The sequence below is a fragment of the Trifolium pratense genome, linkage group LG6 (genome assembly GCF_020283565.1).
Source record: "Trifolium pratense cultivar HEN17-A07 linkage group LG6, ARS_RC_1.1, whole genome shotgun sequence".
Classification (NCBI taxonomy): Eukaryota; Viridiplantae; Streptophyta; class Magnoliopsida; order Fabales; family Fabaceae; genus Trifolium; species Trifolium pratense.
This window is the reverse complement of record NC_060064.1, coordinates 25,007,361-25,027,945: the sequence shown is the minus strand read 5'-3', so window position 1 is coordinate 25,027,945 and position 20,585 is coordinate 25,007,361. Positions and strand designations below refer to the sequence as shown.

At 34.9% G+C, this 20,585-nt stretch overlaps 2 protein-coding genes and 1 pseudogene across 3 annotated transcripts; 1 reads left to right on the top strand and 2 right to left on the bottom strand.

Annotated features, from left to right (window-relative positions):
* Positions 1-1,074: 1,074 nt before the first annotated feature.
* On the bottom strand, positions 1,075-5,801 carry LOC123892700 (vacuolar cation/proton exchanger 3-like). Of its 2 annotated transcripts, none has more exons than XM_045942553.1 (12): positions 4,553-5,801; positions 4,184-4,251; positions 4,035-4,063; positions 3,731-3,927; positions 3,210-3,449; positions 2,986-3,114; positions 2,369-2,485; positions 2,168-2,221; positions 1,781-1,897; positions 1,568-1,658; positions 1,390-1,454; positions 1,075-1,297 (listed from the first exon to the last, which is right to left on the bottom strand). In XM_045942553.1, exons 1-11 carry the CDS (start codon positions 4,844-4,846, stop codon positions 1,393-1,395), a joined length of 1,398 nt encoding a protein of 465 aa, XP_045798509.1. In that variant the 5' UTR covers positions 4,847-5,801; the 3' UTR covers positions 1,075-1,297; positions 1,390-1,392. The 2 variants fall into 2 exon arrangements, with proteins under 2 accessions (XP_045798509.1, XP_045798510.1); XM_045942554.1 differs by having other exon boundaries at positions 3,237-3,449; positions 4,553-5,764.
* Positions 5,802-7,215: 1,414 nt separating this feature from the next.
* On the bottom strand, positions 7,216-8,611 carry LOC123891974 (annotated as a pseudogene).
* A 432-nt stretch (positions 8,612-9,043) lies between these two features.
* On the top strand, positions 9,044-9,696 carry LOC123892699 (histone H3.3-like). Its single transcript, XM_045942552.1, has one exon. The coding sequence runs from the start codon at positions 9,128-9,130 to the stop codon at positions 9,536-9,538; it is 411 nt and encodes a 136-aa protein (XP_045798508.1). The 5' UTR covers positions 9,044-9,127; the 3' UTR covers positions 9,539-9,696.
* Positions 9,697-20,585: the final 10,889 nt, after the last annotated feature.

The window sequence follows — 20,585 nt, the reverse complement described above, 5'->3', positions numbered from 1 at the left end:
GCAACTAACTAGTGAGTTAGTTAGAGTAATCATAGTTAGTTAGATTGAATGTGTATATAAGCACATTAGTCATTGTAATTTCAACACAATCTTGATCAATAATAATTCTCCCTTTACTCTCTCAATTTCCATCATTCTCTCATTGTTGATTTCCCTCATTCTCCCTTCAAGTTCTAACAGGTTCAAGGTGGTGAAGTATTATCCCATCCCTTTACTCTTAAAATGCTCTCATTCCTTTCTATCCAAATTCCTAGAATTGCTAAACCAAACAACATATTTTATTGAAAAACCAAACAAACTTTTACAGGAGTTGTTCAAGGGTAGTCGAAACCAGCAAATTGTGTGTGTAAAGGAGTGTGTGGACGATGACTAGGACTTAGTGGGTGACAAGTGAGATCCACTAACCCGAGAGAGAGGAAATGAGAGTTGAGATCAACATGACAAAATTTAAGAAAAAGTATAAGTGAAAATTTTATAACCTTAAAACCCTAGAATTGATCATTTTTTAACCGATTATTGAATCTAAACATCTCAATTTTGACCCGATTAATGATTATTAGTTAGTAGTTTGTTAGAGATTCAATTAATTTGTTAAGTTTGTTATTGGGTAGTTAGTTAGTTAAGCCTCAAATGACTTTATATAAGAGCACCAATTATACTCCTTTCACTATCTTTTATCAAAATGAAATTTTACGATTTTTAGTATTTTTCAAGCTTTCTAAGCTCTTACTTTTCATTAAGAAACATCTTTGGTGGAAAGTGTATGTGAGTGTTTATAAAAAATTGGTGAAAGTGCATTATCTTAGTCTTATCTTAATGCATTATCTCTATAGCATACTATCAAAATCCTTCACCTTTAAATCTAGTGGCTTAGCCTTATCTTAGTCTTTCATTATTAAAAATGTGTCAACTTAATTCTCTAACTAATTACATTAATTTAATTGTACCTCTAATTTTTTTTAAGCTATTCCCATATTTATTATTGTAGTTCTTATAATTCACATGCAAAAGCAAAAGATAAAGAACAAGAGATTGAACAATTCAAAAAGGATTATTTCTAAAGCAAACTCAAAGTATGAGAACAAATTCCATTTTATTTGATATATATATATCCAGTAAAATTCACAAAGCTTGCAATAAAATTACAAAGCCACTGCAACTGCAAACTTTTTCTTCCCTCCTATCTGGATGTGACAATGATTGGAATGAACCAATAACTAATGTATTGAATCTGCATTTGAATTTGGATATATGCTACCATCCTTCATTTATGGAAGGAACCAAAAAAGGCCAAAGCCTGAAATTAATCCAAATTCACAAAGTTAGCTATTAAGTTGTAAAATGAATTTGCACAAAATTGAATTGTAGTGTCACATAACATAGACTTACCTATTAGGTGCTTAAAACTGAATCAGTGACTAATTTAAGAGTAAAGTTAGGAACATCATTGTGGTCTGTGGAAAAAAGGAAGATACAAATTTTAGTTATATGAATTGCAAATTCAAAATTTATAAGAATGGTAATTATATAAACTTTGGGATAAAAGTTATACATATATTTTACTTACTAATGGGTGTTCTTTGCACAAAGAAACAAGCACCAATAACAAAGTAGCAAAGTAGGAGAATAAGGCCTTTCAAGTAGTGGGAAGTACCATCCTACAATTAAGATAGTGGTTATGTCAATACCAAATAAAATTTCATTAAGAGATTAATAATAAGTCAGAAATTCACAATTTGGTGTTTTCTTCAATTGAAAATTATCTGTCAAATTTATATACCTGTAAAGTGAAGGCCGTGACAATAATTGCCAAAGCAAGAGAACCTGTCTCAAGGATGTTGAAGTTCAAGTCCATTTTCACACCCATTATCCAAGCAACAATTTCACAGAGTGGAACCTATAAATTGTAATATATTAGTTTTCATTATTATTCAAATAAAGAAGACTATATGAAAATGGTTTTAAATTACAGTTCACAACCGCAATTGTAGCCCCAATATAAAGGATATTTAAGTCTCTGCAACATTATCGCAGCCGCAACTTCGACAGCATCAATCTCATGTTTCCACTATATAAAAGTCCACAGCGTAACCGCGACTGTGACCATAAGTGAAATTTAAAACCAAAGTATCGATAATTTACATTTACATGGTGAGAGTATATTTACCACAAACATTGCAATTTGAGTAGCAGAGCCCAATGCAACACCTAAAGAAATGTCCTGCAGTAATGAAATTACATCAGTTTCACTAGAATATTACTTCTTTTAAAAAAAAATCATTAACTTTATAGGTTGGCCAATATGAATTTATATGTTAGATTAGATGAAAGGATTAAGCATGGAATTGATAACACTCTAATTTCTTACCAGCTTGTTCTTGAAAGCAAAAATGATTGCTCCAGCATGTTCAGCTGCATTACCAACTATTGGTAGCAAGATTATGCTTAGGAAACTGACAGACAAACCCCATGAATCTGATGCATCCTGTTAAGAATGAAATTTGTACAATCAGCTAGAATTAAAATAAAAAATTCACTGTTTTGTGTGTTTGAAAAAGCTTATTTCCTAACTTATATTGACCAATGAACTTGTTTAGATAAACAACTTAATTAAGTGCTTATCATATAAGTGATTATAAATATTTCTATAACAAAAGAAAAAATAAAATAAAACTATTTTCATATATAAGCTATAAGCTGTTTTCATAAGTCATCATTGAGAGCTTATGGAATTAAGCTGAAAACAACTCATAGACATATCATAAGTTATTTCTATAAGGTCTCTCAAACAGTGTTACAAGGGCTTATATTGGTAATTAAACTCAAATAATCAAATCGAAATAGGGTCATATAGTCATAGGTTATACATAACTGCTTATATATATATATGATAAACAGTTATTCAGAAACTTATTCAATAAGTGATTAACTAAGCTGTTTATAAAAAAGAATTCCAAATAGATCTAAACATTTTTGTAGAATTACCTCAATTGTATCCACCACATATTCAGACAACAAAGCAATGAACACAGTCATTCCAGCCAACCAAGCAAATGCACTCCAAAATCCAATCACAGCCTCTTCTTCTGCCTCATTGTTCTCACCTAAACCTTCCTGTCCAAACATTGCATCAGAGTATAAATACTTCTAATAAACATTAAAATTGCAAAATTCACAAATTTCATATATAGTTTAATTAAGAAACATACATCTTCAGCTTCCAAAAATTGCCATACATCTTCAGCTTCAAAAAATTGCCTATGAGTCCATAGTTGAAAGACCAAATAAACAACATATGCACCCAACATCACGATGCTGGCAGTTCTTGACAAGTAGAGTGTGGGTTCTACTGTGAGTTCAGGTGATGCAGCACTGTATGTGAATAGCAATGGAAGCGAATGGCATAATAATGCCAATAGAAGCATCAGTGAATTCACATCTGCTTGTCTCTGCAAAATTCAACAATTAACATTCGATTCATTTTATTGTGATTCTTCACAATACTAAAGACCGTGAATTTTTTGGGTCTTAACCCTTTGGTTACATTCAGGAAAAAACAGTCCTGGTAATTCGAAGTTCGGCAGGGAGGTTAGTAAAGTCAGGTCAATGATTGTTTCAACCAAAATTCGAACTCGGAGTCTCCTTAACGATTTACCCTTAATTGAAGCTAATTAATAAGTTAAATACCGTGATTTTAAACTATGAAATGTGAAATTTTGTAAGGACTTACTCTGTCATATTTTTGCTCGACTCCAAGGTTTGCAATGCCACCACAAAGAAGAGAGGTTCCAAGAACAAGAAGAAGGTTTGAAAGGATGGAGCCTAAAAGAGAATACTTGACCACAGCAATTTGGTTGTTGCTAAGAGCAAATATTGCTATTATCAGCTCAGTAATATTCCCACATGTTGCATTAAGAAGTCCTCCAACTGTAATATTGGATAATATATAAACCATTTAGTTCCAAAAAATCAATTATAACCAATTTAGTTCCAAACTGAACATTAATTAACTAGTAATGAACAGTTTTATATACCTGTAGGACCAGTGAAGAAGGCAATTTGTCTGCAATATATTTGAAGTAACATTCACAAACAGAGAAAATAAAACAAGAATCACTGAATCAGCAATCAATCCAAAAACAAATAATGAAAAAGAGAGCATATATTTCATTGGATTCCATACTCTGTAAGGAAGCTCACACGTTCTGCAAGTGGAGTGAGGCCAAGTAAGCTCAGAATGAAAATCCATGCCTATTTGCAATATTATTTAAAAAGTAGAGTTAGTTATAATCATCATTACTACTTGATATAATATAGCAGCTATTAAAATAAGCAATCAACTGTCCCGAAAGGGTAGCTCAGTTGGTAGCTACCAGTGACATAATTGGAGGGGCCGGAGTTCAAACCTCGAATAAGCAATCTTTTGCTTTAAAGAGGGCTACGAAACCCCGAATTGCCAACTTCTCTACACTTAAATTTTGATTAGATCAATAATAATTCAAAAAATTTATAGATAGATAAAATGATATGGTATAAATTAAGAGGAACTCACTCTTCCTAGGCCAAAGTAATGAGCAAGGATAGCAGCAGGAATGGCAGGGAAGAGAATGGACAGCTTGGTACCAAGAATAACCTCTTGGATGTTAACCAAGACAGTCTGAAGGCAAGCACGGTGATCCTTCGACAGGAGAGTATAACCAGATCTCTTGCGCAACGAAGACGTAGAAAGGTTATGCACATTTCGGCTCCGTCCATGTCCATGTCTTGCTTCCTTGGTCAAGCGCTTTGGGTCACCATTCTCCAAAAGCCATGGTTGTTGTTCTTGTGTTATTTGGCGAGAATCCATTTTTGTTGCAAAATGAGGACAAAATCTTAAAACTACAAAAAGTGAAAGTGTTGTGTATACTTGTCTCACTTGCTATAGCTACTATCTCTTGTGCATGTATTAATTTGTTCATGAATTTGTATAATTATATATCATATATAGTAACCGTGGAATCGAAAACTTCTAAAATATGAGAGATACCGGGAATATATCAGTCGAAATCAAAGTCATAAAGGAAACCAGAAACCATAACTCAAGGCTTAACCACTTAACAGACGCGATAAAAGTTAACCACCATAGGGCACAAGCTAGCCAAAAAGACCAAATAAGGCAACAAACTTAACCATAAAGAGTACAAAACACACAAGAACAATGCTTAACCATCCATGGTAGAAGCTCATATGAAGACTTAACCACCATGGACAAAATCTCACAAACAGGCCAATAAAGCTAATCACTAACAATGCAGAAATCAACAAAATTTTTTGTACAGAGAGTTTATATGTTCATGATAGAATCTGAAATGCAAATCAATTTTCTTCAGTTAACTAGAAACCATTGATGAAACTTATCATCAATTCTCACAATTGCATACAAATAGAAGTAAGTATAAGCCAAGGAAATTGGAAAAAAAAGAGGAAAATCAATGTACCAGAACGAATCAATCTGCAAACAATATGCAGAAATGAGTGAAACCAGATCACGAACTCAATCAGAAATGAAATCGAAAAAGATGATGAATCGGTGAAATAAATCGATCGAGAAACAAATTATGCGAATGAATTTGAGAGAAAGAAATTGGTGAAAAGTTTATATGGATCGGAAGGAGAGAAGAGAAAAAGGAAACGGTAAACGAATTGAATAACGGAAGAAAATTATGTAATTTTCTCAGGAAAATTCAACAGAGGAAAAAAAGTAGATGCGGTTCCTCTGCATTCGCGCGGGAACAGCAGGTGACTTTCACCAACTTTCGTCCGTCAGATATATTCAACCGTTCTAAAAAAGCCACTCAATTTTAAGGTGCACACAGCATATATTCCTTTCAGTCCTCTTGCGAAAATGGATTAGCGGTCATGTTTGGGACAGTCAGTGTGCATTCAGATCGTCGTCTCTACGAAGTCCGGATACGTGACACGATACCGATACGATATCGATACGAGAAATTTTTAAAAATTCTCGATACTATAATGCTGCGTTACGTTATTTTAAAATTAAATATATAAATGCACAATATATAAACATAACTAAAATCAATAATATTAATAATAATATTTTTTTTAAAAAAAAACTATTATTATTATTATTATTATTATTATAGAGAAAAGTCAATAGCTTATTGTATAAGGAGTACGAACAAGCCAATAAACTTACACCAGAAAACAGTTTGAGGCATAACATACCAATGGCTAGAGCCGTCAAAAACGGGCGGCCCAACCTATTTCGGGCTGGCCTGGTCGGGTTTTGGGTTTCGTCGGGCTGGGCTAAAAAGCCCGGATAAAAAACGGGCTACCAAAATTAGTGCCCGAGCCTGACCCAGTACGGATTATCGGGCTTTCGGGCCGGCTCGGTTTATTTTTTTAATTTTTATTTCACTTTTAGTGCTCAAACTCAACATTATAAATAGGACCAATAATTCTTGTGCGCCCTATATTTACTCATGCGCTATATATATATATATATATATATATATATATATATATATATATATATATATATATATATATATATATATATATATATATATATATATATATTATCGCGCGCCGTATTTTTACTCATCCGCTACCTACGAGTTTCTCACGCCATATTTTTACTCACTCGCTATTTACAAGTTTCTCGAGCGTCGTATTTTTACTCATTTGCTACCTACAACTTTCTCGCGCACCCTATTTTTTGTCATCCGCTATTTAGGAGTTTTTCGCGCGCCCTATTTTTACTCATCCGCTACTTACGAGTTTCTCGCGCGCCCTATTTTTACTCATCCGCGACTTAAGTAGTAAAAATGAGAAATTTGAGGAAAAAACACCGTCCGCTACTTAAGTAGTAGGTGATATTTGAGAAATTCGTAGGGTGACAAAAGAAACTCTTATAGTACAAACTAAGTTCAAATCATCCAAAACAAATTATTTATATTTATTTTTAATTTTAATTTTTATTATTATAATTTATTCGGGCTTGCGGGCCTCCGGGGCCCATTCAGGCTAGCCCATATTTTTATCGGGCTTTATTGGGCCTGGCTAAAAATTCCAGAAACAATTCGGACTAGGATTTTCAGGGCCCAAGCCCGGGAAAAAAATCGGGCTTGGCGGCCCATTTTTAATTACAGCTCTATCAGGTAGTGTCCTTTTTTGTTAATTTTTTTTAATATAGTGGAAAAAAAAATTGGTCGATTAAACAAAGAGCTATAATATGGTTTTACTTCAAAGTAAACAATACTAGCAGTTACAAGACTGATAATAATCATATAAATTTGAAGTTAACTCTTGACATGTTCAGATGCGTGTGTAATTGTTGAAGCTGTGATAATTAGCATCATGCAACATTCAAGTAACAAAAGAAATTCCTATATTGAATTACGCTAAATATGATTTTTCTACAAAAATGAGTATACAACAATTCAGGCTCTCAATCTCAAGTGATTCTCATGATCCATATCTTAATTCATCAGCTTAGTTTTTCATTTTGTACCAACCAGCAAGTAAATACCTCAGCAAGAAACAGAAACAGCATGCAATACCCTGTCCAAAAAAAGAAAAAAAGAATATAAGTTCAACTTAGAAATTAGTCAAATTACAAACCAAAAAGGTAAAAGAAAATAAACAGAAAGAGAATCACCGGGAAAATGTGAAGATATATACATAGTGACTCTTCGGATTTTGGGCCTAAATTTCTTAGAAAGAAGTTAACGAGTGTTCCGTCATTTGTTCCCGTCAATAGTGCAGTTTGAGGGTCAAACCTGAAACAGTGAATGACACACGAGGTTCCAACCAAACAAGTGCGCGCCTTCTGGTCTCATATATGAGCAAGGATTCCTTTTTCAGGTTCATTGAATAACTCGTGTATTTGATTCATATTACTAGATACATCATTTATTCAATTAACATAAAAAATAAATATTTGCTTATATATGAGACTGGAGGGCGTACATCATAGATGCATGAAAGCAACACTAGGTTACATTCATGTGAAGCCTACGTTGGCAGACAATGACGTGGGCATGGAATGTAGCCAGAAAGCTGGAGAAAAACGCATTTTTTGTCAGATAATGTAATCAGAGGAGTTTTAATTTGTAGATATTGTAAATGGAACATGATAGATTCTGTTAAGGGTCACAAGAGAAAGTTCAGGATGCGAAACGTAAATCGAGAATGCGTGTGCTAGCTTATATTCAGGATCTGTTGATGCTCCAATTTGCATAATATTGTGTACCAGAATCTGCAAAAACATGCAGCATGAATCGATGTCTCTGATCAAAGTATATTGAATTTACTTATACAAGCTTTTCAACTTTACAGCATATGTGATAACCACCGTCTGTCCAACTTCAAGGCCATTTAATCCAGAATGAATATTGACCGAATTTGTGCAGAAAACGGTCAAGGGACATCGTCGACAAATAATGAAAGCTAATGAAAACTTGTATACTATTACTCACACACTCCAAGGGACATCAAGGACATCGTCGACAAATCCAAACAATGTCACGAAACAGGTGCATGCTAAAGCAACATTGTACTCAACAAGCCACTGCAAAATCACAATTGCTGATATTTTCAAATGCTCCATTATTCTATTGATGTCATTCCCAAGATATTAGTTTAATTTCTCTGTTGGGCTTCGGCCCTTTATCCAAAAAAAAAATAACATTAGTTTTTTATTAATAATTTTTATACTAATTTTTTAGTAATAATTACAAAATTGAATCCGTAAATAAAATATGCTGATCTTTTTTTTTTTATAAGCAATAAAAATATGCTGATTGAAAAGAAACACAAATTGTCCTAGGTGGCAATCCGCAACTCAACAAAATCAACCAATAAAAAACAAGCACACGGATCATAATTAATATTTCTTATTAAAAAAATGATCATGACCGTTGATGCATTCAATTTCAAAGTCCACGATCTTTCAATCTCTCTCATCCCAAATTAAACCGACCTAATCATAATTAATCCACTCCTATATAAACACTTCTATTCATTCTTATTCCTCATTCCTCATTAGAGTTTCTTCGTTGCAATAACACTTGGAAAACCTAATTAATCTTCTTCTCCGCTTTCTCTATTCTCCGATTCCTATTCAATGGCTCGTACTAAGCAAACCGCTCGCAGATCAACCGGTGGCAAGGCTCCAAGGAAGCAAATCGCCACCATGGCTGCTAGGAAATTTGCTCCTACTACTGGTGGAGTCAAGAAGCCACATCGTTATCGTCCTGGAACCGTTGCTCTTCGTGAGATTCGTAAATACCAGAAGACTACTGAACTTTTGATCCGTAAGCTTCCTTTCCAGCGTCTTGTTCGTGAGATTGCTCAAGATTTCAAGACTGATCTGCGATTCCAGAGCCATGCTGTTCTTGCTCTTCAGGAAGCTGCTGAGGCTTATTTGGTTGGATTGTTTGAGGACACCAATTTGTGCGCAATTCATGCTAAGAGGGTGACGATCATGCAGAAGGATGTTCAACTTGCACGCCGTATTCGTGGTGAACGCGCTTAGGGTTAAGGATTCATATGGATATATATTACTATTTTAGGATTATGAATTAGGGTTTATTTCAATTCAATGTTTTCTTTTATGCGTCCTATAGTTTTGAACCATATTAATGGTCATCTTTAGCAATTAGCAACAGACAATTTAAATGGTGATTAGTTTTATTTTGCATGTAATTGTTCAAATTACAATATGCAACTATTTTCTTATTTAAAAAAAAAAATAATAACCCTAGTTGTTCTTCTTCTTCATCATTCAAGAGGGGTGGTTTTAGAGTCAATTTTTGATCCAAAATTACCCCTCTAAATTTTTTTTTGTTTTCTTTTCATTTGAATTAGTTTTTCATTCGACTCGGTGTTTGTAGGCTTTCTCACACTCGTAGGCAGTTTGCCGTGAGATTGTTAGCAGAGCATATACGGATGGATTGGGTTGATTCGTCCACAAATGATAATAGTTATCACTAAATACTTATGTTATCACTTACAAGTAAAATAATAGTTTTGCTATTTGAACATATATACAATCAAACACTAAATTTGAAGTTAACTCTTGACATGTTCAGATGCGTGTGAATTTGTTGAGGTTGTGATAATTAGCATCATGCAACATTCAAGTAACAAAAGAAGTTCCTATATCATATTACACTAAAAACGATTTTTCTACATAAATGATTATACAACAATCCAGCCTCTCAAGTCTCAAGTGATTCTCATGATGATCCATGTCTTAATTTATCAGCTTAGTTTTTCATATGTACCAACCAGCAAGTAAATACCTCAGCTGGAAACAGAAACAGCATGCAATATCCTATAAAAAAAAAAAAGAATTAATACAACTTAAACTTGAAAATTAGTCAAATTACAAACGCAAAAGGTAAAAAATAATAAACAAAAAGAGAATCACCTGGAAAGCAAGAAGATATATACATAGTCACTTTTCGGATTTCTAGCCTAAATTTCTTAGAAAGAAATTAACGAGTGTTCCGTCATTTGTTCCGGTTAATAGTCCAATTTGAGGGTCTTTCCTTAAATAGATGTAATTTAAAATATGATTAAGCATAGGAAATAGGTGTAATTTAAAATATGATTATATTTCTTACAACAATAGCACATGTGAAGTAGAATGCTGATTTCGAAGAAGAATTGAAAAACCGTAAGATCCAACTGGTTGAAATTTATGCAAAAAAATAATTTGTTAAGTATTAACAATTTGTAGAAAATAAGGTAAATAGCTTGTTAATAAAATTAGGAACACCAAAAACAAAACAACACCAAAACCTGAATAAGAAAAAGCTATAGTATCCATACATACCTTATAAAAACACGGGAATTAGAAAACCACAAAACAAACTCAACATGAACAATGGAAAAAGTGGTTCCGTTGTTTCGTTTTTATAGTTCTATTTTGATAATCCTACCAATTATGTCCAATCACGTTTTCTACTAATTGGCCTCACTCACTTATTTAGTAGGTATTATAAAAAATTTGATCTCAGTCACGTTTCACATCTTTCTTTAAGCATAATTGTTTTTTTTTTTATTTTTTATATAATAGTAGGTAGGCATAATAAAAAAAAATTGGCCCCTTAAAATAATGAGCCTTAGGCCATGTCACTCATTGCCTTAGTTCAGGGTCGGGCCTGTCAAGAAACTTGACATGATTATGGACCTATAAATCAGCTTTACCATGATCACTTCGCCTCTTCGAAACTTAATGCTCAAGAAAAATCAATCCATGCTCTTGGTACCAATGGAAAGAAGGCATGACATACTACAACTTGGATGTTGAACACTTGAGCTGAATCATCCCAGATCAACTAGAAAACCGACCCACAAAAATCAAAATTGTCACTGAAAAACACTTGGAAAAAAATTCGAAGTTTCTAGCCATTTTCACAACTCTGAATCCTCAACTTTGGAACTGCGTATCTTCCAATTCCCATGAGTGTTTGGTTTAATCTTTCCACAATAATGAAGTATGCCACGTCACCTTAAAATACGTCCCTCCAGAATGAAAAATGATTTTTTGAATTGATCACCAATTGTCCATAAAGTCATATGCACTTGGTAAGGTCAAAACTCCTAGAAAAAATTCTAAGTGTTTGAGAATTTCAAAAGTAATGAGACCTTGATTTTTCCACTTTGATTTCTTCCACTTCAAGAAACCTTTTAACCTCAAATTTTTCATCAACTTGTACTATTAATTCCCGATTTAAGAGTAGCCATCAAGCATCTCAAATGGATTTGTAGATTGCTAAAATATTATCTTGTAAAGTTGGGTAGATGATCATGAAGATTTGTACTTAGAGTCCACAACCCTAATCTTTGACTTTTTGAACATTTTCTTGACTTTCTTGATTCTTGATGATCAAACTTGATAATCTCACATGTTTTTCTTGATTCTTGACTTTTGAGGTTCCAAGCTGACCAAAAAGTCAAAAGTCAAACTTTGACTTTTGCTAACAGTTGATTTTTATCAATTGATCCACACATCTTCAATTATCAACAATTGCATTTTCTCGAATCTTTTTGAGTCACACAATTAGGTCATAAGGATGCATTTGAAATTCTTGATTCATACTTCAAGCCATTAGGTCATGCTCTAGGACATAAGTCAACAATCATCTGACTTTGATCAAAACCCTAATTGGGGTACACAATGCTTTGAGCTTTGATGAATTTGATTAGATGTGATACACAAGCTTGATTGTTGATGAAGGGAATCACTTGATCTCAATGAGTGAGAAGAAAACTTGAGATGTTGAGGATCAATCCAAACCCTAATTGATCAAACACTTGCACTTCTAAAGTTTCTTGATTTAAAAACCCTGTATATTACCAAAGAAGCAAGCACAACAAGATATCTTTATTTTTTTGTTAGTGATGCATATGAAGGTGTGAAAACACAAGAAGGGGGGGGGTTGAATTGTGTTTTAGCTAAGTTAAAACTTTTTCAAGTTCTTAACTCAACTAAGTTAGCAGCGGATAAATAACACAAATAATAACAAGAGAGAGAGAGATCACACAAGCAATTTATACTGGTTCCTCTCACAAAACGAGAGTAGTCCAGTCCCCTTGCACTTCCAAGGGAGTTCACTATAATCACACAAGATTACACCTGCTCAAGCACACAAGCAAGAGACTTCTCAACAATGCTCAAGCACACAAGCTTAAGACTTCACACTTAAACACACAAGTTTAAGTTTCACACTTAAGCACACAAGCTTAAGTTTCCTCAAGAAAAAGTAAAGTATATAAAATATACAAGTGCTCTTAGATGAACCTAAAGAGAGCAAATACAAATAGTACAGAGTATTTGACTAAAGTGCAAAAACACTTAACAGAGGTTCAGAGCTTGTATATCACAGAGTTCAGAGTTTGTTCAGCGCACGTTCAATTCTTGATAATTGTATTTTTGATGTAGCTGAATCTTCTAGTATATATACCACTAGAAAAGAGTCGTTGCAAAAAGAACCGTTGGAGTTGATAATCTTTTGTCTTCAAGCAGTCTGTCTTGATGCAGTTGGTTGTATCCAAAACTAAGAAAGAGTTTCAGATACTTTGACTACTGCAGAGTGGACTTTCCTTATTCAGCTAACAAAACTGAAAACCCACGTTCTCAAGTTAGGACAGACAGAACAGAGGTAGCTGAACTGATCAGACTTGAAAGGTCCTTTTCTTCATTGGTGGAAGAGTTGACTAGCAAAGGGAATCTTCACAGCTTTCAAAGAGATCTTCAGAGTTTGATGAAGCTTGTAGACAGACAAGAAGTTCTGAAGTCTTCATCCTCTGAAAGTTGTAACCTCTGAAGTCCAACATCTTCTGAGCGCTTGTGAACTTCTGAATTCACATCCTCTGAACTTCACTCAGAGCTTATATGATGCTTATATCTGCGCACTTAAAATAAATTTTTAGTCCTTCCAATTTGTTAATTAATACTTTGTTATCATCAAAACCTTTATATATTTAGGGGCAAACATTTTTAAATCAATTTTGTTCCAACAATCTCCCCCTTTTTGATGATGACAAACATAAGTATTAATTGACAATTGTTGTTAAATTAACTTATCATGTTTCTCTTAGGTTTATGAGGTTTGCAAGCTCCCCCTAAGATTGATACTTCATAAAGTCTGAACTTTATGTTTTATCCATGATATTTTAATTTAGTATAAGATTAAGATGGTTTGAAATAAAACAAATTTCATATCTTTCTTCAGAGTGAGAGGTTTGCAAGCTCTCCCCCTAAGTCTCATAAGGCTAAGTTAAAATTGCACTCTTAACTTATCCTTACTTATGAAATTTATTTTAGTTTCAACTAACTTAGTCTCCACCTTGAAATACGTAAAACAACTTAAAAGTAACAACTTTTAACTTAACAGACAAAAGCGAGATAAAAGGCGTGGTTTCAGTTTTGGAACATATCAATTAATGCGTAACTACTCCCCCTTTTGTCATTATCAAAAAGTAAAACAAGTTATATAACCAAGACAGTCAAAGAAGGAAGAGTGGTTGTTACAAAGGTGAATTAATATCAAAAGCAAAAACCAACGCGCTCAAGGGTTTATAAAAGGTGAACGAATAACATGCCTTCTTCACGTAAAAACAAGAATAAACAAGTGAAGCAAGAGAAATTGGGAATAATGAAAAGATTTAGTCTACGCATCGCAGAGTTTAAGAGAAAGAAGAACGAGGAGAAACGCGAAGACGAAGAGAAGGATAAAAAAGACAACAAGAAACCACAAGATGCTGAGATAATAATCATCTCATCAGACTCTGAAGCTGAAGAGAATGAAGATGATGCTGACTATGTTGAGTTCTTGGCTAGCTATGTTCCAGACGAGGAACAAGAAGAAGAAGAACAAGAGCAAAACCCAGATCCCATTGAAATTTCATCAGAGGATGCTGAGGAGAAATCAGAGATTTCTTCTGAGTTTTATCCATCTGATTAGGATTAGGTTGTCTTTTTCTTTTTCTTTTTACCAATGTACTCAACATTATCAGATCATTAAAAAAAAATTTGTTTTAGAAAGCATCTTGTGTTCTTATGTTCTAATTTAACAAGGAAAATAATCACAAGCAAAATAAACAAAACATATAACAGACCACATAATAATAAAAATCAAACATAACTTAGAAGAAAATTGTTCAGAGGATAAACAGAGAATAAAGAAAGAAAACATAAAACATGTGCAGAGAATCCTAGGGTTTCTTAAGAAAGGCTAAGAGTTGGTCGAATTTATCATTCAAAGATCCCACATTGGAAACTAAACCATCCACCTTGGTTTCCAATGTCTCTTGAGCAACTCTTTGACGTTCTAGACCTTCTTGCTATTCCCTCAGGGCTTCTTGAAAAATCTGCAACTGATCCGCCATAGCAGGAGCTTGATCTTCAATCACAGGTTCTGGTTCTTCAATCATAGGTGCCTTGCCTTTATCAGAGGGTTCTCCTTCCTCTGGATAATCTATCATCAGCACATCCTCTTGATTCTGAGAAGCAAGCACAACCAGTACATCCTCTTCTGTGGCATCTTCATTCTGTAGCTCATTTGCCAACTCAGCAACTCTAGCAGCAGCTTCTTCCAGACGTTCATTCTCAATCCGTTGATCCTCAAGACGTTGCAGAAGTGTAGAATCAACCCAGCAATCTTTGAATTCAGACATACGCCTTACAGCAGCAGCTATAGCAACAAGCTTAGCACGCTCATGCTCTTCATGATTGAACGGCGTTAATCTTTTCAACTCAGCCCTAGCCAAACTGTTCCTCATGAAGCTTATACCGTCCAGATCCCTCTTACTAACAACAGCCTTAATTTTTGCAGCAGCAACATCCAAAGCATTGCAAATCCTTGCCTTAATGCTTGAAACTTCTAGGTCCACATCAGAAGGACAAACTAAGAACCTGTCCTTTATTGTAGATAATCTAAGCAAATCTTCATGAAATTGAGTGGATAAATTACTAAAAGGGTTGGATGATGAGGGTGAAGGATTGGGAATGGTAGAGAGAGTAGATGTTTCAGTAGCAGGCTTGGGAGCACAAGTGTGAATACGCTCAGGAGAAGCATGTTCAGCACTTGGGTTAGGATGGGGTTCAGGGGTTGGTTCAGGTGATGAGATGTCAGAAGTTGATTCAGGGTAAATATGGTCAGGAGATGGTGCAGGAGATTTATGTTCAGGTGTTGGTTCAGGAGCAATTTGTTCAGGGGTTGGTTCAGGAGATTTGTGTGTAGAAGGTTGTTTTGTGGGAGAGGTTGGTTTAGTGACAGGAATATCTGGTTGAGGTTCAGAAGATGGAATGTCAGGTTGAGGTTCAGATTGAGGTGATGTAGGTTTGGGAGGTGATGAAGGCTTCTGGGTGAAAGTTTGATTGTTAAGAGGGTCTGGACTAAGATGTTTTTCTAGTTCAGATAGGGGGTTATCAGAGGTTGGAATATCAGAGGTTGGTAAGATGGTTTTGAGAGGTTTGGTGTAACCTATTCCAATCTCATTTTCATTAAAGACATACTTAGTAGACTTACCTTTATCTTTGGAAATAGGAGCAGGTCTTCTACGAAGGCTTTCAGCAATTGTTTCTTCATCAGACTCAGTTTCATCTTCAGAGTCAGATTCCTCAGATGAACTTTCAACTTCAACAACCATAGGCTTTTTGGAAGCTCCTTCAGCAGCCTTGTTTGCAGTTTCTTCATGCTTCCTCTTAGTTCTTTGCTCAGCCATAGATTGTTCAACTTTAAATTTCTTCTGAGCCAAAAGATCTGGCTTAGGTAGATCATCTTGAGCTTCAGCCTTTCTCTTTGGTTTCCTCTTAGGATTATACAGATTTACAGGAGCAGGAGGAACCATACTCCTATCAACAACAAAACCTTCTTGTCTGAGCACTTCTAAATAGTCCTGAATTACATGCTCAGCATCAGCTTCAGAAATAACAGGGTAGCCTTCAACATACAGACGATTTTCAAGCCTAACAGACAATTCTTTAGGAGGAGCAACAGGCTTAGATGCAATCAAACGCATCTTGGATAGAAAACTGGCATTCAGAATCTCTGGATAAAACTTCTTCTGAACTAGTTCTGGGTGGAACTTCTGCAGATTCTGAATCACGTGACCTTGATATAGAAGATCTGACAACAGCCTGGGATAAACTATAGTAGTTTTCCTCTGAGATTTACTGGCGAAAATTGCTTCACAGATTCGTTCAAAAAAGTAATCACCAAGATTAACTTTCTTCCTTGTCAGAAGGAAATATAACAAGTGACGATGCGTCCAGGAGATTGTATCAGTCCCTCCAACTCTTGGACTGATAGAAGCAAGGATTATCTTGAACAAAACTCTGCACTCGTCAGTCAATCCTTTGACTTTCCCTTTCAGCTTAAAGTCAGTGCAGATGAGATGCAGAAGATCATCTCTATATCTTGTATCTTTTTCAAAAACATCTAACTCTATCCCAGAGTTAGGTAGACCAAGAAGAGCATTAAAATGAATTGGTGAGAAGGCCATATTCATCCCACAGATGTTAGACCTAATCTGAACACCTGTAAATTCCAGCAAGCCCATTTCCTTCCTAGTTTTACCCTTCAGACTAGGATTCCTCTCAATAGCAGCAATTTCTTCCTTCTTTGCTTCATGTTTATCAAACACTCTTGCTTTCATCCAAAATTTCTTAAGCAAGTCTGGGTAGATAAGACCGTTAAGCATGTCGAAGTACTTATCCCATCCTTGTGATGTAAAGTACTGCTTAACTTCAAAGCCGTTTGCAGAAAGACTACCAAAGTCCACAATCTTCTCAGACAGATATGTGAGTTCAGATTCTGGAAACTCCATCTCGTTCCCAACAATCTGAAGATTCTTGAACATAAAAGGAGGAATCTTTGTTGAAGAAGATGACGAAGGTCCAGCCATGTTGGAGATTAGGGTAGGGTTTGGAAAACTAGCGAGAGAGAAAGAAATTGTGTTGGAGGTTTAGAGAGAATATGAAAGTGTAGGTTGTGAAAGTGAATAGTGTGCAAGTGTATTGTGTAAGTTTATTTAAATGAGTACAGTTAACACGAAAATAGCAAATTTGGGAAGTTACGCTAATTGACAGAAAGTTGAATACCAAAAATCATCATTAACCACCCACTACCTGACACACGTAGACCACGTGCAGAAATTTACTCGGTAACTGCTATTTTAATGGACAACTGTTCAGCAGTGAATACTAAACGTTTCCCACTTAAATAGTTCAGAGCCTCTGAGTTATTTAAAATTCTCTATCAGAGTTAAGTACTTCAGAGCTTGTGTTTCAGATGTTCTGAATCATAAGTTCTGATATACATAACCTCTTACACTTTAATTGCCAAAAACGATTTTTCATTCAGAGATTGAAAACATGTTCAGATGTTTCTTTATAAAATCAAATCTTTCAACAGATAAAGCTTTAGTAAATATATCAGCCCATTGATTTTCAGTATCAACAAACTTAATATCTATAATGCCTCTCTGAACATAATCTCTGATAAAATGGTGTTTAATTTCAATATGTTTGGCTCTAGAGTGTAGAATAGGATTTTTAGATAAATGAATGGCTGCAGTATTATCACAATATAAAGGAATATTGTTACTGCTTACCTGATAATCTTCTAACTGATATTTTAGCCAGAGTAGTTGTGTGCAACACTTAGCTGCTGAAATGTATTCTGCTTCTGCTGTAGACAAAGCTATAGTAGTTTGTCTTTTACTAGCCCAGGAGATAAGGTTTTCACCAACAAATTGACAATTGCCACTTGTGGATTTTCTTTCAATTTTATCTCCAGCATAGTCAGCATCACAGAATCCATTTAGCACATAATCATTGGATTTCTTATAGAGAAGTCCAAGATTAGTTGTTCCTTTCAGATACCTAAAGATTCTCTTTACAGCAGTAAGATGAGATTCTCTGGGATCTGACTGGAATCTTGCACATAAGCAAACACTGAATAGAATATCTGGTCTAGAGGCTGTCAGATAGAGTAAGGAACCAATCATACCTCTGTAGACCTTTTGATCTACCTTTCCTTCATCATCTGACTTGCCCATGTTGGTAGTTGGATGCATAGGAGTATTCATAATCTTGCAGTCATCTAGATTGAATTTCTTCAGAAGTTCTTTAGTGTATTTTGATTGATGAACATAAGTTCCTTCCTTCTTCTGATTGATTTGTATTCCAAGAAAGAACTTCAACTCTCCCATCATGCTCATTTCAAATTCATCCTGATTGCTTCAAGTCTAGCAACTGGTGCAAAGGTTTCAGTATAGTCAATCCCCTCTTGTTGACTATAACCTTGTGCAACCAATCTAGCCTTGTTCCTTACCACTTCACCTTGTTCATTCAGCTTGTTTCTGAATACCCATTTTGTTCCAATAATGTTCTTGTGTGAAGGTTTAGGCACTAGAGTCCACACATCATTCCTTTGAAATTGATTCAGCTCTTCTTGCATTGCTACAATCCAAGCATCATCTTTCAGAGCTTCATCAATCTTTGAAGGTTCCATCATTGAGATAAGACCAACTACAGATTCCTCATTTCTCAGTTGAGATCTTGTCTTTCTTGGACTGTCCTTGTTGCCTAATATCAGTTCCTCTGGATGTGATGATTTGTATTTGAAGGTATTTCTTGGGGGCTCATCATCTTCAGACTCATCAACATCAGGTTCAGCAGTTGCTTCAGCTCTTTGTTGTTCAGAGTCTGTAGGAACTGTTATATTCAGAGGTTCTTCAGAGAATGGATGTTCTGTGTAGTTTGGAATATCTGAATATTGATCCTCTGATACCTGAAATCTAGACAAACCTTCCACAAGCTCTGACACTTGGTCAGGCTCTTTGTCATCAAATTTGACATGCATAGTTTCTTCCACAGTATGTGTTTCAGAAATATACAGTCTGTATGCTTTTGAGCGTTCAGAGTATCCTATAAAAATACCCTTATAACCTCTAGCATCAAATTTCTTTAGATGGACTTTGTTGTTTAAGATGTAACATGTACATCCAAACTGATGAAAATAAGAAATGTCAGGTTTTCTTCCTTTGAACAATTCATAAGCAGTTTTGTTCAACTTAGATCTGATATAGATTCTATTTTGAACATAACATGCTGTGTTTACAGCTTCTGCCCATAAAAACTTTGCTACATTTGTTTCATGCATCATGGTTCTGGCCATTTCTTGCAGAGTTCTATTCTTCCTTTCTACAACCCCATTTTGTTGAGGCGTTCTAGGAGAAGAGAATTCATGCATAATGCCATATTTTTCACAAAAGTTTTCAAAAGGTTCATTTTCAAATTCTCCACCATGATCACTTCTAACTTTTAAAATAGTGTAGCCTTTTTCATTTTGAATTTGTTTGCAGAAGATGCTAAACTCATCATAAGCTTCATCCTTTGTTCTTAGGAATTTTACCCAAGTCCATCTACTGTAATCATCCACAATTACTAATCCATACTTCTTTCCATTGATAGAGGCAGTGTGAACTGGCCCAAAAAGATCAATGTGAAGAAGTTCCAATGGTCTTGAGGTAGAAACAATGTTCTTAGGTTTAAAAGAAGATTTTGTAATCTTTCCTTTTTGACATGAACCACAAAGTGTGTTTGAGTGATATTTGATTTTAGGTAAACCTCTGACAAGGTCAAGCTTGCTAAGCTTAGAGATTAACCTCCAGTTAGCATGGCCTAACCTCTTATGCCAGATCCATTTTTCTTCACTCAAGGTTAAAAGACACATCACTTTTTGTTCATTCAAATCAGAAAGATTAACTTTATAAACATTGTTCTTTCTCAGACCTTTGAATATAATGGAGTTATCAGATTGTTTAGACACAGTACATGATTCCTTATTAAAGACAACTACATAACCATTGTCGCAAAATTGACTTATGCTCAATAGATTATGTTTGAGTCCATCAACTAACCAAACATCATTAATAGATAGGGAGGAATTACCTACTGTACCTGTACCTATTATCTTTCCTTTCTGATTTCCTCCAAAGCCAACAGAACCTCCTTCTTTCATAGTCAGCTTAGAAAACAGTTGTTTGTCACCAGTCATGTG